The following is a 16,724-nucleotide window of genomic DNA, read 5'->3' as shown; positions in this document are numbered from 1 at the left end:
ATAAACACCTGTGCAGGATGCATGCAAAGAAAGATTTCACCGAGGGGTTGATGTGCAAATCCCTCAGTGGGGGGTCTTCCTGTGACAATAATGGTTGGCTACATTGGTTGTTTCCACATGTTCCTTTGGTTATAGCGCCAGTGTTTGTTATGCTACAGATACCATCCTACTGCCATTTACTGTGTTTAACAGTGGCAATCACTCTGTAGTGCATAAAAACGAGTATTATCATTTGAATTTTTCAAAATTTTGCTGTTGTAACAGTAACCAAGTAACCATGAGAGACAAGTTTCTGTTTCCCTTTTCATTCTCGAGTGCTAATCTGAAATACTTATATTTTGAATTTCATTTGCATTACTTGATTTTTGCAACTGTTAGGGGCTTGTATATCAGCAAAATTATTTTATGACTAGTCTGAACAGGATAAGAAGGTAAGGAAACAAGTGGAATGTAAATGGTAGTCACTCCTAAAATTTCAGCCCAGATTTTGAGGAAAAAAGCTTCTTACATCCAATCGAGCCCTAAAGCAGAATGTGCCGAAAACTGAGATGTGCATCACAGAACAATCTTGGGAAGAAATTTTAAAAAAGAACTCTTTTGTGTTAGACACATTATCATGGAGAATTCAGCACAGAAAACTTGCAGTCAGCTGTAGGTTCGCTGCAGAACAACATACAACATTTTGCTTTGGGGCAATCAAGCCCCCCAACTACAGGAAAATATTTTTTTCGATTAGTACCCATTTTGTTTCCAAAAGAAAAATATGACAGCACATTGAGTAAAATTTTGTTTTGGAAAAAGAGTAGAATCTGCATTATACAAAATAGAAATAACATTTTACACATGCATTTCCAAAGCTATTTGTGCGATGATACAGTCAACACAAGGTGTCAATAACTAAAAGAAAAAGTTAGAATAATTTTTCGAATAAAATTTCTTGAATTTTATCAATAAAACAGAAGAACTTTCGCTATGTTTAATCCTTCATTAGCTTCAAGCCTTATTTTAGCACTGAAACCGCCACATGGAGATATTTATTTGTATCAGAAATAGGTCCAGCCATATTTGCTTGAAATATAAGGGACTAAATTGTATGTTTTAATAATACAGAAGACTTTCAATTATCTGACACCTGATTATCTAGCATGCTCAGTTATCTATATCCTGTATATATTGTCATATGCCTCTAAAGGCGGAACAGCCAAACATATTGATATATCTATATCCCCCCCCCCCCTGCGCTGGTATGCAAAATTGGTAGACTATTTATGGTATATCATATTTTCTTGAGTATAATCTGCAGAAAAAAATTTCATTGTTCTCTTAATAAAATCATATAGTCTGTAGCATCATATAACATAGCTGCCAACTTTTGAAAATGAAAATTCGGGAGATTTTCGCGCGAACCCGTATTTTATGCTAAAACCACTCCCTAATAAATACAATAGGGATTTTTCCAAATAAAATAGGGATTTTCCAAGCATAAAAGTTAAAGCGTAGGGAATAAAATCCCTACTTAAAAACTAGTCAAATTAAAATAGGGATTTTACTCACATGGAAGTTAAACCCTTGGAAATAAAATTCCTACGCAAAAAACAAGTGAAATTGGAGGCCAAAACTTCAGTGATGTAAAAATAAATATTGTGTTCAATCAGAAACGCTGTGAACAAACATTCTGCGCGAATGACCCCAAAATCATCGGAAGATGAAGGAAAACACCGTCAATTTTTGAAGAACACTGACTTTTTGTGACACTTGCTTGATGGTTTTTTTTTTTCATTTCACATGAGTGATTATGTCAGTCTTCCCATGACCGATGTTTATGTCCGTAACACAACTTGTACAAAAAGGAAAAGTCGCCCTCTTCTGGAACGTTTGATGAAAGGAAATTCATCGGAATAAGTATCTTTAAAATTGATTAAATATGTTTTTGCTTATCAGTATTCATGCTTTGTTATATTGCACGTACGTAACTTCAACAAAAGAAATTTTGACCATATACGCGTCACTAGAATCTTCAATTATTATCCAGGACTATTAGCTGCTAAGAAATTTCCCTGCAGGATGACAAACAACTTTCTTGTTACCATCAGAGGGTTTGTAAAACTTCCTTAAAAAGGGAATTTCCCCATTTACGACGTGTGACGTCATTTCGAAAAAAAAAGGGCTTCATGCCCCACAAGAAATTTCTTAGGGATTGTTTTCATAAGCGGGGATTTTTTTTTAATGAAGTAGGGAATGTGTAGGGACAATTAGGGATTTTTGTGATTTTCGTAAAAATTCGGGAGATTTAAGAACTTTTCGGGAGGTCGAGCAATGAAGCTAAAATTCGGGAGATTCCCGAAAAATTCGGGAGACTTGGCAGCTATGATATAATCCCCATATGCAAAATTTTCCATATCGCTCGCCACCATCCATCAATAATGAAATCTTGAAGAAAGTAACAGCTTCTTGGTCACATTTTTCATGAAGAAAATTTTGATTTTCCCACCTGTGCATTTGTATGCTATCTAAAATTGTACATTTTCATTTTCACCTCAATTATCCAACATACTTTAGTCCTATGAGTGTCTATAATCAGACAGGAGTCCCCTCTGCTCAGAAATTTTTTCTCATTGCCCCTCCTCTTCCCTGAGCAATCCCATAGGATTCTATATTTTATCTCTAACTGTTATCGTAGCCCTTTCAGTAATTTCCATTCCCCCCCCCCCCCCAGGAGGTGATATTTCCAACTTGAGGAAACACTGGTATAAATCTTTCATAATATAATATTTATGTAATACATACATTCTTTTAACTTCTTAATTCAAAAGATAGTTATCGAAAAGCAATGTATGACTGGAAGAAACTCACTTTATTTCTATCGGATCATATTTGGGTTCCAGCTGAAAAAAAAGGAAAAAAGAAATACAACCAATGAAAAATTTTCATGTGTGGAAAAATAACAAGATGAATGAATGATAAGAGTAACAAGTTTTACAAACATAGCACCACAAGCAATTAAACCAATCACCTACCGTACCAAAATATATTCACAGGTTTCGAACACACTCATCCTTATCAGAATATTACTTGATGACAAGTTATTATGGCCACGAGAGAGAGAGAGAGAGAGAGAGAGAGAGAGAGAGAGAGAGAGATAACCCTGAGCAGCACATTTCTACTACTACTACTACTTAACTGTAGGCTACAGGCACTTTGCACACACATTCCTGTGCTGCATTTCTAATGAATTGTTGTTTCTTAGTTTGGGAATGCACCAAAGACAAATACACGGGAAATGCAAAATTCTTAATGCATTTAAACACACTATGGGTGACCTCAGAGGATAAAATATTAAGCTGACCAAGGATTCCACTTGATGTTGCATTACTAAATCTTAATTTTCAGTTGCTCAGCTGAAAGAAAATATGTCTACCAAAGTCAAACGTCAATGGTTGGAATAAAGCTGGGTAGAGTGCCTGCGTGCTAGTCTAATGCAATGTTCTGATTGGTACTGACCAGCTTCACTCTGACCACAACATTTGATTCGGACAGATGTACTTTGCTTCCACTGAGCAACCGAGAGTTAAGATTTGGTAACCAACCAAAGTGGCATCATTGGTCAGCATCATATTTTATCTTATGAAGACACACCCACAGCATGTCGAAATGTATCAAGAATTTCCTACTTTCTGTGTATTTGCCTTTTGCGTTGTTTCCCCATTTATGATTATATCAGGCAAAGGATTATTTTACTATCCCATGAATTGGTGCATACCAGAACTTTTTGAGTGTGTGTATGCGTGGCTACATAATGTAATTATGTTGTCAGAATTGTGCCTGTTTTTGCTGGCACATTTCTACTAATTCCCAATTCATTTCCCGTCCAACGTCATGAATCAAGTTATAATTATGGCTATAAATATGAAAATTTTTTTATCTCACACATTTGTCATGTTAAATGTTTTTCCATAGAATTCACTTTGATCTTATTGTTTACTGATTTACAGTAGAGCTTCAATTCCCACGAAAGGAATTTCTTAAGGGGAGAGGGGTTTAGCGATAATTGGCAACTTTGCTCACTTTTGGCATCACATTTGGTGACAATTTGTAACTTCCCAAATTCAAAATCCCCCATTTAAAGCCTGTATTTTTCTTGAGAAAAGGACTGGAGGGATTTCTTATACAGTTTATTTTTATTGCTTTTTCATTTTTTGCAAAGCACAATTTCAGGATTTTTCCATAGGAATACAATAAATTGGAAGAACTTGGCTTCCAATCAGAAGATCTTAATAAGGCCTGTATAAATCGGAAGCATCTGTATCAAATGGCATACATAAGATAGATCTTCAGCATTCTGGTTTCCACAATTTGATCCTCACAGAAAAAATGTGTTGAGCTTATTGATGCTATTTATAAGGTTAGTGATGTTCTTCAGAGATGTACAATCTGAAGAACATTCAGATGTACACCAATTCACTATATCAAAACTGTACAAAATACAGGGAAGCAAGCGCCCCTCATCCATTTTGAAGCAGCAAACTTTCATTTTTGGAGCAGAAATTTTGAAAATGGAACAGAACTAAAAACTAACTATATCTGCAATATAAGGAGTAATTTTTCTGTGAAATGCCAAAAGGTTTTTCCAAAAGCATTGGATGGACAGATTTTTCACTGTTCAAACATACTTTTGTTAACACTGAACTTCTCTTTCACTGTCTGCATTACCATATTTGAAAGATAAAAGAGCCTTCACCAAAACTGGCAAAATTTTGAACATTGAGCTGCTTTCAAGGTTACGAAGTTTGAACATGTCTGCCCAATATCTATCTATTCTTTGAAATGATTTCACTTCTTGTAATTCTTTGCATTGTAGTGCAACCCATTCATCACACATAATTAATAGTTCTGTTGGTGATACAATGTTAAGCAACATCCCAGCAATACGTCAGGGAGTAATGTACCATCCCAGCAATGCACGAGAGAGAGTCTGAAAAACAATAGAGGGTGCAAACATATCATTCTCTCCAACATGTTTTGGAAAGGTAGGACATTTATATATATTAGGTATCTCACAGAAGTTATGTAAAATGAGCATGCTCCGAGTACAAATTCCTTCCTTTGACTATTGTTAAGAGCATGCCCCCACCAACACAGGGGCGGACCATGCGGCCATATTAGGCGCCGCTCTAGGAGGGGTGCCAAATGGAGTTAAAAGGGTAAAAAAAACGCTTTGTAGACCAAAAAAACCATGGTCAGTAGCACCAAAAATATGTTCTGCACAGGTAAAGATTTTTTCCTCGAGCCGGCCCAGTTCGCCAAATCCGGATTTTCGCGATGTGAAATTGTCGCGATCGGCAACCGCCGATGATAACCACACGACCGCATAGTGGCTAGACGACAAAACTATTGATACTATAGCTGGAGTTTTTGCAGATGCCGTTTTTTCCCAACGATCTCCGAAAAATTTCGGTAATTTAAACGAGTACTACAATTCCCTTTTCGATTCTTCGCAAAGGCGCGTGCGCAATCTTGTGGGGAAATAAGCGAATTTACGGCGTAGATACGTTGTCTTTGAACGCAGGTTGCCAGCGGCAAAATTACCGTTGTTTTCAGTATATAACAAGCAGGAGAAAAAACGCTCTCCGAAATCGGAAAATTCGGAATATTCATTCAGGGACTTTGATAGACCACGGGTTATACCAATAACGGCATGGAACCGTTTTTGGGGGGAATACTTCAAAGTAGTAAAACTACTTTCCAAGGTCGCGAGATAACGCGATTGTGGAGATGGTGGAAAGTGAAAAAATTTTGGAAAAAAGTCTCCCCCCCCACATATCTTTTTCCTTGTCTCGGAAAGAACGCGTCCATTGAACAAAATTTTCATATTTCTTTTTCCTAAATCCCGGGTATTTGACGCACTACAGTGCATTAGCGGTACCTCCGCGAACCACAAACAAGAATAGGCTCAAATGCACAGGGATTCGACGCCTTGACGCACCATGTAGCAATAGAACAGTTTTGGCGCAGTTCCCCTGAAAATGATGGGGGGGGGGGAATAGTGGACTTACCACCCTCAGAAAAATTAACTACGAGATTTTTTTTTAAATAAATTTTTGACTGGCATTACATCTGTGCAACTTTTTTTTTTGTATTAAACAACCAGTAAATACCAAGGTAAAAATGGTAAAAACCATGTATATCAATTTATATACAAGATTTTTGCCATACATACGGACAAGGTGCATGTGTGGGTTAGTAGTAGTTAAAATAAATGAATTATTGATGCGAGAGAGACAAAGTTATAGGGGGCGAGGGTAAAAGCCACATGCAAAAACAAAAAATAAAAAAATAGGTATAGTGTTATAAAATGGGCCAATATCAAATGGTGGAGGGGAGAATGATGTAGATTTAAACAAAAAAAGAGGGGATATTACATCGGGGGAAAAAATAAATAGAAACAACATAATGTAATTAACAGGTTGGCAACACCCAAAAAATAATTACCAATTATTTTAATAAAATGAAGTTATTTAATTTATAATATTTAAAAAGTTAGTTAATTGGAAATTTGCATTAATCACAAAGAAAAGCATGCTAAATGAATATCTAATTTTTTGGAAACTTTTAAAATACGTTATTCAAGTAACCAGCTATACATAAAAAAATTATACATTCATTCATTTCATACATTCAATTAATTTGATCATATGAATTGGAGGAGCGGTCAAAAATGGGTTGGTTAAACGTCCTCAATAACATTTGTTAATGTCAAGAAGTTTATCTCAATGTAAAACATTTCAATTGCAGAAATTTGTGTTAAGTCTTTTTAGATTTCCTAACCCATTCATAAATCCTGAATTATTTATTTTAAAAATTTCATTGGCAATTTTTGATGAAATCCAATGTTGAGAATAAATTTACACATGATTTGCTAAACTATAATTTTTTCTCTCTTGGATTCTTTTTAAATATAATTAGTCTTTAACGAAATTTGTTTTTCTAGATTAATAGCAGTTTTTTAGGGCTTTTTCTTTCAGTTTTAGGGCATATTTCATATTTAACAATATCCGAGCCTTGGAAATAACTAATGGAAGATAGAATTAGACTTTGGTGCAGCAGAGAGTTTTAACATACTTTGGTGGTAAATTAATGTAATCAACAACCATTTGGGGCAAATCATGTATTTATCAATTTTCAGTTGATAAATATATTCAATGCAAAGTACGATAATATAACAGTAGGTAAACAATCTTAAGATAATTAGAGAAAGAGGGAGGAAGTTCACAGAATTTTTAAAACATTGAGGAAGGAGATACTGGACCTTTTTTATTCAACAACCTAGCTGCTGGGACAATGATCAGTTGTGACTGTTGAATATTGCATTGATTTAATGATGCATCTACATTTGTACGATATGCGTCTTGAATGGTTTCCAGGGATTTCATGTCCATGTGTATGGCTGTCACAGAATAATTTCATAATGAGCAAAAGCAAGGCACACTAGACCAGGGCAGGACAAATCCCAGGTGTCAAGTTGCCATGGCAACTAAAAAATTTGTATTGGTGCCTAAAATTTTTTTTGTGTGGTTACTAAATTACAGGCTTGTTTACCAAAATGTTTGGAGTTTATAGCAGCATATCTGAAAACATGAAAGAGGGTCACTGTGCTCCAAAAAAGTCAAAAGAAGAGCATTGTTTTGTACCTTTTTCTTTGGGTAAAAAAACATTTTTGGCCCCTAGATTTTTCTGCAATTTGTCCAGCCCTGCACTAGACAAATATCAAACTTCTGAGGATAGAAGACAAAGGTATTTTCGAAATTTTATAGTTATTTTATACAGAGTATTTAGTTAGATATTTTATATGAAGGCCATAACCTGTGAGGGCCATAAACCTCCTTTGCTCCTCCCTGTGTACGCTTCTGGGCAAAAGGCGAATGAGAGTGCATACATGCACCTTAAAGTTGTTGAATACAACTGAGCAAACACTACGGCACATTTGTCACTGATAAGAAAGTTCAAGCATTATCAGAGCAAACATGATTAAATTTAGTGACAAACATCATATGTGGATTGTTGATTTTGTTTCCTTGTCAGCTTTTTTACCAGCAGTATGAAAATTGGTAAGCAAAAACTAAAAAAATTCTTACTTTTTCAAATTTATAATTCTCACTGGCAACATATCTGACTCGGTTTTCGTTCATTGGCATCCTTGGTTTTCTTGGACGTTGCTCCATGTTGTCCTTTTCTATGAGAATATTTGAGGGTGGGGAATATAAGAATTTGAAGGCATGAGAAATAAATTAGCACACGGTTATCAATTTCAGCTGATAACTTATAAAAAACTATATAAACTATATAACACCCTTTAATGTTTTTTCCCCTTCCCCCAAACTGCCATGCAGAAATTCCATGTTTTCCTATCGCACTTAAAAATTCCATAAAAATATGATCCCATATTACACATTTATCATTATTATGACTAGGACTGGGATTTCTACGACTGAATATTTTTTTATTATTTCGCAAATTACGCGATAGAGCATTTTTTCATGCTTTTCCAGACATTTTGAGGCATTTACCATGATTTTCAGAATTTAAGGTATATTTTAAGATTTTCGAGTATTATTTTGCATTCAACAGAAAAATGAAAAGGGTTTTTTCCCCCTCAAGCTCACTTTTCACTAGCTTCATTTCCCCCATTGGCAATTTTTTGGAGATATTAGCAATAATTGAGAGTTTTACTCTCCCCCTGGCAAATAATTGGCAATTTTTTAGCAATATTAGCAACAATTGGCAATTTCATCTGTGTGCCTTTGGCATCATTTTGGACAATGAGTGGCGATTTTGCATAATTTTCACAAATAAATATGGCCAGTCTCTTTATACAGGAATATTTTTAGGTTTTTATGGCATATCTCAAGTTCTTTTAGAGAATAAGCGGATCTTTTTATGGAGCATATTCTGTCAGTTTTCAATATTATAGAAATCCTAGCCCTAGTTATGACATTTCAGGAAAGGAAAGTTTATTCAGATGAATCCGCATATGATATTCACAGCTGATTTTTCCCAAGTTCGGCTTTCATCAACATGTTTAAAGACTTATGCTTGAATATCCAGGTCACCCCATGCAGGGACTATAGTTGGGAATCGCCAAAACTCGGTTGATTCTGCTGAGCTCACCGCTTAACCGGTGAGTGAAGGAGAAAACAAAGGTTTTCCGATAAATGCTCCATACACTGTACTCGCGCTCACCTCGTTTCACGTCGGCGGAAGGCGGAGGGGGGGGGGGGGAAGGAGGGCACAAACGTAAATTTATCCAAACTTTGGAGGACAAAAACTAGAAGAAAAATTCTGTCGAAAAGAGCTGGTGAAGAAAAAAATTCATTCACCAACAAATCGCAACATGTGCAATCAATATGAGGGAGAAGAACACACTGTGCTCGGAAGAAATTTCTCTTGACTAATTACACTTTATTGAGGGCATGTTGTAAAGTTTTTGAATGAAGAATTTCTGCCTATAATCCCGATGCCAATTTCATTACTTGGCTGAAAAATATGATTGTATAGCCCAAAATGGCATATAATCTGCATGTATAAGAACTTCATTCATCAATAATGAAACCTGGAAAAGAAATGGAAGCGGTTGTTGCCCTGTTTTTTTTTTTTTTGTTGCCACGTTTTTTTTTAAACCTCTTTGGAAAAAAAACTGTAGATAAGAAGAGGCTGTATATAATCTCTACTATTAAGAAATTCCAATGTTTTATTAATGAATAATAAGCAGTTTATATGCAAGAAAATGTGTTACAAGGAATAATGTGATCTCAAAATGCTGTTCATAAAAAAAAACAATCTTCTGTATTGCCCTGTGGGTACCATGGTATCTTTGCAGCTTTACCACCTTCACTGCAAAATATAAAACTTGGATGACAGCACCAGCAAGAACACAAAACAAACAACTCTGACAACAAAAATATGTTAGGGCCATGCATAAAAATACACACAACACGTTCCTGCACGTTCTTGAATTTTTTTAATTTAAAAAATGTCCTGTTTTTTCCCCTTATTTTCAACAAGGCTTAGTTGAATCGTTGAAATCAAAAATCAAGATTATTTTCCTGACTTACAAATTATATTATGATAATTATGACTCAATCATGATAAATTGTAGTCAAATAAATAGAATTACATTCATTTCACGTCTACCAAACGCATATTTCGTGATAAGTTAAATTTTGACTTGCAGTACACATCATTTTCCACCATTGGCAATTTTGCAGTAGGTAGTAATTTAACTTGGTTTTGACAAATTTTTCAGCTGTAAATGGCAATTTTGTCTTCAACAATATTTTGGCTCCAAAACCAGAAATTTTGCTCACCTGTGACAATTGTTTTGGCTGTTAATTGATAATTATAATGGCATTTTATTTTTAACTTCTTTGGCTATAAATGACAACTTTAATTACCTGACAATTTTTTTGCCTGTAATTGACAACTTTGTTAGCCTTTGAATTTTTTTTTTCTTTTTCGGGTTTAAATGGAAACTTTACATGCCTTTGAAAATTGTTTTGGCTGCAATGGGCAACTTCACTCCCCTTGAGAACTTTTTTGTGATATCCTGTACTTTCACAACAGAAATATGGTCAGCCTTGGTATTAATCATATTTTGTGCTTGTGTGCATTGACACTTTTTCCCAGGAAAAACTTCGCCAGGCTGGATAGAACCCCATGCCTGGCCAGAGCTTGTGTACGCCAAGAATACAGCACTTTATAGATAATGATTCAACACGCATAAAGAAGTACTCATCAAACATTCAATGACCAGATACACTACCTGCAAAATAATTGGGCTGTCTTCTTCTCGGTGGAATCGAGTCCATTTTCTTTCGTCTCTGATAGAACTGTCGATCCTCTTGATTAGATCTCCTTGAAAAACTGCCCGTTCTCTCGGAACTGAATTTTTTTTCTACATCATCGTTTGAATACCTGCCTTGAGTTCTGGCCAACTGTCTTTTGTCTGTTCCGGCGAGAGATGCACCAGAATCATCGGCAGCCCTTGCATTTCTTTTGTCTTCACTCATATCGATTTGTAAGTTTTACAGCAATCTTCCAAAATCACCTAAATAATTCCCAAATTAAAATCAAACATGATTTTGTCAACATCCTATGAAACTGTCAAGATAAATCTAATGTTGGTTTATAGCAGACAGTATTTATGTTGATTTCTAGGCCAGGGGTTGGACAAATCACAAAAAAAATCGAGGACCCAAAAAAATTTGTGTGAAGAAAAATGTCTAAAATAACGCCACATCTTTGGACTTTTTCAACGCATAGTGACCCAGAGATGCCACTGACATGCTATGGCACGTCAAATATCCAGAATTTTTGAAAAGATGCATTCTTTCCTAGTTCCAAAAAAAAAGACCTCTCCAAATTTTTCTTTTTTCCCTCGTTCTACCGTCTATCATGACAATGCAATCTTGAAAAGTATTTTTACAACTTGGAAGTACAAATGAAGCAATTTATTGCACCATATTGTATTGATATAACTATGGGTTGCTGAATAATAAGATGGAGATATATCTACTTATGGGGCATCTGGTTCAGTATAGCCATAAATTAAGGGCTGCATACCAAAATTTTAAATTTTTGAGGTTTCCCCCCCCCCCCTGGGGGTTGCACACCAAAAATTAAGGTACTTTGGCAGCTATTTACCAGCATTCAAAGACAGCGTCTATGTGCGGTAAATTTGCTTTATTCCTACAGTATCGCAAATATGCGTTTTGTTTTTTAAAAACCATAAACAATTGGAATGTCTGTTCAAATTTTAAAGAATTTTCAGAGATCGTTTGTGGGGAAGAAAAAAATGAATCCGTAAAAATTCTACCTCCAACATCCATAGTACGCCATGGTGACAGTCCAGTCTTGCTCTAGGCATAGGCAAAAATTTATGATTTTTCTTCACTCATTCCTCAAATTTGCCGCACCCCAGGGCTATCATCTGTTTATGTCATCCCATAAATACACCTCTGAGGCTTACCACATTCATGTTTAAATGGGCCAACGTTACTCAAAAAAGTACACAGTAGTTTTCTCTACCTAAAAAAATGTAGATTATCTACCTCTGCAGAAAATTATGTTATCAACCACCAATAGGATGAATGAGGAACCATGATTTTGTGGCCAAATAGTTTATGGCATAAAAGAAAAGAAAGCATTTTCAAGTCACATGCTCTCCTAGTTATGGATTTAATGAAAACTCATATGCAAGAAAACGTAAAAAGACGCCTGTAAAAATTGTGGTGCTGGTCTTTCAGTCATACCTAATGGTTTGACTGAGAAGTTACAGCCTTTAGATTCAGGAATGAAGAGGTTGTTCACAAAAGCAAAGTTAGAGCCTATTGGGAAAAGTAGATTCACTAAAGGAATTCATTCCTATATGTACAAAAGTCGGAAATTTACGCCAAGCTTCCTATGCTGAGGTATGCCAGTGGGTTATATATAATGATGCCTGTAATAACTATATAAAGAATTCATTCACGAAATGTGAACTTGAGACTCCAGTGATTCCGAGTCTGAAAATTCTCTTGTTGGTTACACTGACACTTTCGAATTAGATGAACTATTGTGTGGTTTTAAGGAAGAATTCACCACCAACAAGTCTCCTCCAGAAAATTCATCTACAACAACTCACCATTACAAAAATTTAACGACCAACAATTCATCGACAGAAAATTTACAGCTGGGAAAATTCACAGACAGTTAGACACAAGCCAGTAAGAGCACGAAGAATGACCAAAAATGATACAGTGGTTAGTGAGTCAGTGACAGAATGGTTAGAGTTAGTGAGTGACAGAGTGAGCAACCTAGAGTAAATGACTTGGTGAATGATCATGATAAGTGACACTGTGAGTAGGTGCGTGAACTAGTGACTGAGTGCGTGGCAGAGCGGAGGACTAAGTTAGTGAGTGAGAGGCAGAATGAGCAACCAGGTGATTGAATGTATAACAGAGTGAGCAACTTGGTGAGTTGATGGTAGAATGAGTAATCTTGTGAGTGAATGACAAATTCAGTTACCTAGTGAGTATGTGAGTGACTTAGAAAGTGAGAGATGGAATGAGCTACCTCGTTGTTGTCTGAGTGAGCGAGCTAGTGACAGGCGGGTTTCGCTCATTCATTCACTCATGTCGAATCATTGTCAGTGAATTTTCATAGCGGTGAATAGCATGAAGGCAAATTTTCCGGACACGCTGTGGCACTTGTTTAATTCCAATTCAAATGAGCCTGCATTTGAAGATTTTAGATTGAATTGTAAATTTTTTTTTGTGTATAAATGTTATTGTTTCATTAATAAATTTGATTAATTAGCGTACTAATGGATTGATTATTGAAACACAAGTTTTTATTTATTTCTTTAAATCCTGCGGATTATGCGCCATCACGGATTATTTTTTTTTTACTTTCTTCAAATTTTACGTGCGGATTATGCGCCGCCGCGGATTACACGCAGGAAAAAATACGGTAATGCATAAAAAATCATAAAATGGCAAGGATATTATGGCCATGGACCCATAGTTGATTGCCTTTTATATTAATTAATAATTATTATCATCGGTGTTAAAGGATCAACTGATTAAATCAATTAAAAGGGAAAACAATTTTTCATTCAATGTACCAACACTTACCTGTCCTAACAATTTCGTCGCTTATCGCTTATCTCACGGAATCAAAAATGAAATCACTCGCTGCAGTTTCCTAATTTACTTATCATCATGATTCATATAATAATAGCGATAACAATAATTCGCGATAATCGAACAAAGACCAAGCGAAACTGAAACATTTATTGCAAACAGATAAATAAAGTAAATGGGAGAACAAATTCGTAAACAAACGTGAACCAAGTATGTAATTATCGCTGTTGCCGTATCGAAAAAACTAAATTAAAGGGGGAAAAAATTAGACTTCATAAATTATACAGGGCTTTATATTTTATGAGGCTGACTATATTTCCTCGAGAATTTTGAACAACAAATACGGTATATTGCCAATATTCACCAAAACTGATGCTAAAGTTCAGCAAATATGCTAATTGTGTTTAGAATACCTGTAACCAAAGCTGTATAAAGATCTCGAAGCCACTTTGCCTGTAACTGTGACATTGCCAGATACAGTGGAACCTCTAGATAACGGACACCCAAATTTCGCCCATGAGACCGGAAATTTCATCCATTCACGAGAAGTGTCTGTTGATGGATGGTAAAATACAACCAACCTTCAGTTTACGAACATAACCACTTTACGACCGAAGACGTAATGTCGCGACAAAACGACAGTCGAATAAATTCAAACAAGTACCCTCAGTTTTGTTTCCGCACTCCTCATCATCGAAAGAAATTATAGGGCCGTAACTAGGCTAGGACAACCGAGACACAGCCTCGGAGCGCCGAGCCAAAACGGGGGCTACCACAAAAAAAGTACGCTTATTTTGCATCATTTTTTCCTTTTTATGCCCCCCCCCCCCAGAAAATGTCTGCCCCGAGAAAGTATGCTATGGCCCTGTTTTTTATACAAATACCAATACAAGGCCACAAACAGGCAAAATGCCCAACCAGGTGGCTGAGAAAAAGATGCCCATAACAAATATTTTTTGAGTATAACAAATATGGATGTCGATATTCTAAAATACATCAACCCATACCCCTCATACCCCCATTACCTCCTAGAGCAGAGGTCTTCAAACTTTTTCTAGTCGCTAGCACTGCCTGTATCCATCATAAAAAGAATAGGGTCCTTACGGCATGCTTGACATACAAATAAATACAAATACAACGCCACAACAGGCAAATTGCTCATCGAGGTGGCTGACTTAAGAACATCATGGATCCCCGAGCCATTTTTTGGAGGCCCTACCTACTACTGCTACAGCACACATACACCCCCCTTCCCCGCGGAACTCCCAACGAATCGGTACATGCGGGAATGTACGTGTAGTGAAACCTGACGAAGTTTTTTTTTGTTTCTCTGTAACGCTTGTTATGTGTAGTGCTGCCATCTGCCACCAGTTTTTCTAACTATGAGTGAAGTGTTATGATTGAATGATTTATCGTTGTAGGACTGTTGCTCTCTGTGGCGAGACTTTTTAACGGGGAGATCGGCTCGCATTTGCGCCTTGAAGTTGGGAACCACAGAAAACCAACTTCAGCCGACCACCACTGTGGGGTTCGAACCCGGATCCTCGCATCGCGAGTCCGTCACTATAACCACTCGACCACCACAGCGGCGTCGCATACAAATGCATAAAATTAGGATGGTTTCAATCCTTGAATGCAATTTGTACAAGGTGTTTAATTGGAAAGTGCTCACGAGCACCGAATAGGGCACGAACATCAAGCACTCTGAGGGCTTCAGGGAGCACCATGGTGCTCGCGAGCAAGGGGTTCAAGATACCTGTCCTAGAGATTCTAGGAGGTAATGAAGCTTTCCGAATAGAATTAATTGATCAAAAAAAATTAATTGAAGAAAGCTGTTTTAAAACAAATAAAAATTCAAATGTAATGAAAGATACACAGTGGAATCCCCATTAACGGACACTTTTTCTGATTCCCCGTTCCGTACAATATCACTTTAAAGCATTTCGGTCCCCCGTTAGCGGACACTCTCGATAGCGGACAGTATAATCAGGAAAACTCCCGATTATATTGTCTCCTTACTATTAACTTTTGGTCGTAAATCGTGAATTTATCACATTCAACAAGATTATGTCCCAAGCTCGTGTAGGTAAATATGATAAATCATCATTAATTGAGTGCTCCAGGATGGTGGTAAACTCCAATGGTAATGTTGATTTTGTTTGTTGATACCTTGTAACATTATAAGACTGATAATGTTATGTATGTTTTTAATGTTTTTCACACTTACACTGCTCAAAACAATTAGGGGAGCAAGCAAAAAATTGAAGAAAACAGTGCGAGACAGCCACGTATTGGCATAAAATGGATAATACACGCGTATCAATGCGCAATACAGAAAAAAGACGTAAAAAAAATTTGGAATTAAGCTTTAATTCTTTGAAAATATGGAAAAAACATGAAAAGATGATTACAATGATGACAATTTGGTTACATGTAAACGATAAAAAAAAAGTACTGTTTAGACACGATGCATGAGTTTTAATAGGGCGTGTGGTCTCCTCGAACAGCTAAGACTGCTGCACACTTGTTTGCCATGGATGCGATGAGGTTATCGATCAGACTTTGGGGAATACTGTTCCACTCCTCAAGAAGTGCAATCTGCAAGTCTCGGACAGTAACAGGTGGCCTTGGTCGCGCAGCAATGCGTCGTCCATTCAGGTCAGGAGAGCACGCTGGCCATTCCATACGCTGTATTGTTTCAGCTTCAAGCATGTTCTCCACCAGACGAGCTCTATGCGGTCGGGCATTATCATCCTGGAAAACAAAGGAATCTCCAATGGCTCCAGCGTAAGGGATGACATGAGGTCGCAGTATCTCGTCTGCATACCTTCGGGCCGTCAAAGTGCCATTCCGAATGATATGCAGGTCCGTACGTCCGCCTATGCTGATTCCACCCCATACCATCCAACCAGCTCGTCTGTATTGTGACCTTTCACGAACGAATGCGGGGTTATTTCGAGTGTCCCTGTCCCTCCATACCAGAACACTTCGGGTGTCACACTCCAGACTGAATCGGGACTTGTCTGTAAACAGCACTTGGCTCCAATC

The 16,724-nt window shown here is 36.8% G+C and overlaps 1 protein-coding gene across 1 annotated transcript in view; it reads right to left on the bottom strand.

Annotated features, from left to right (window-relative positions):
• Positions 1 to 13,922, bottom strand: part of LOC149085649 (uncharacterized) — a 39,681-nt gene extending 25,759 nt beyond the window's left edge. Inside the window, exons 1-4 of the mRNA XM_089232454.1 lie at positions 13,668 to 13,922; positions 10,817 to 11,101; positions 8,133 to 8,230; positions 2,854 to 2,885 (exon numbers count right to left, since the gene is read on the bottom strand). Coding sequence (XP_089088580.1) covers positions 2,854 to 2,885; positions 8,133 to 8,230; positions 10,817 to 11,063 — 377 coding nt within the window. The 5' untranslated portion in view covers positions 11,064 to 11,101; positions 13,668 to 13,922. The remainder of the gene's footprint in view (positions 1 to 2,853; positions 2,886 to 8,132; positions 8,231 to 10,816; positions 11,102 to 13,667) is intronic.
• Positions 13,923 to 16,724: the final 2,802 nt, after the last annotated feature.

Source organism: Pholcus phalangioides, unplaced genomic scaffold (genome assembly GCF_987345545.1).
Source record: "Pholcus phalangioides strain wild (caught in Gottingen) unplaced genomic scaffold, Ppha-v1.0 ptg000006l_1, whole genome shotgun sequence".
NCBI classification, from domain to species: domain Eukaryota; kingdom Metazoa; phylum Arthropoda; class Arachnida; order Araneae; family Pholcidae; genus Pholcus; species Pholcus phalangioides.
Note: the sequence above shows the minus strand (reverse complement) of the source record. Positions and strands in the feature narration are given on the sequence as shown.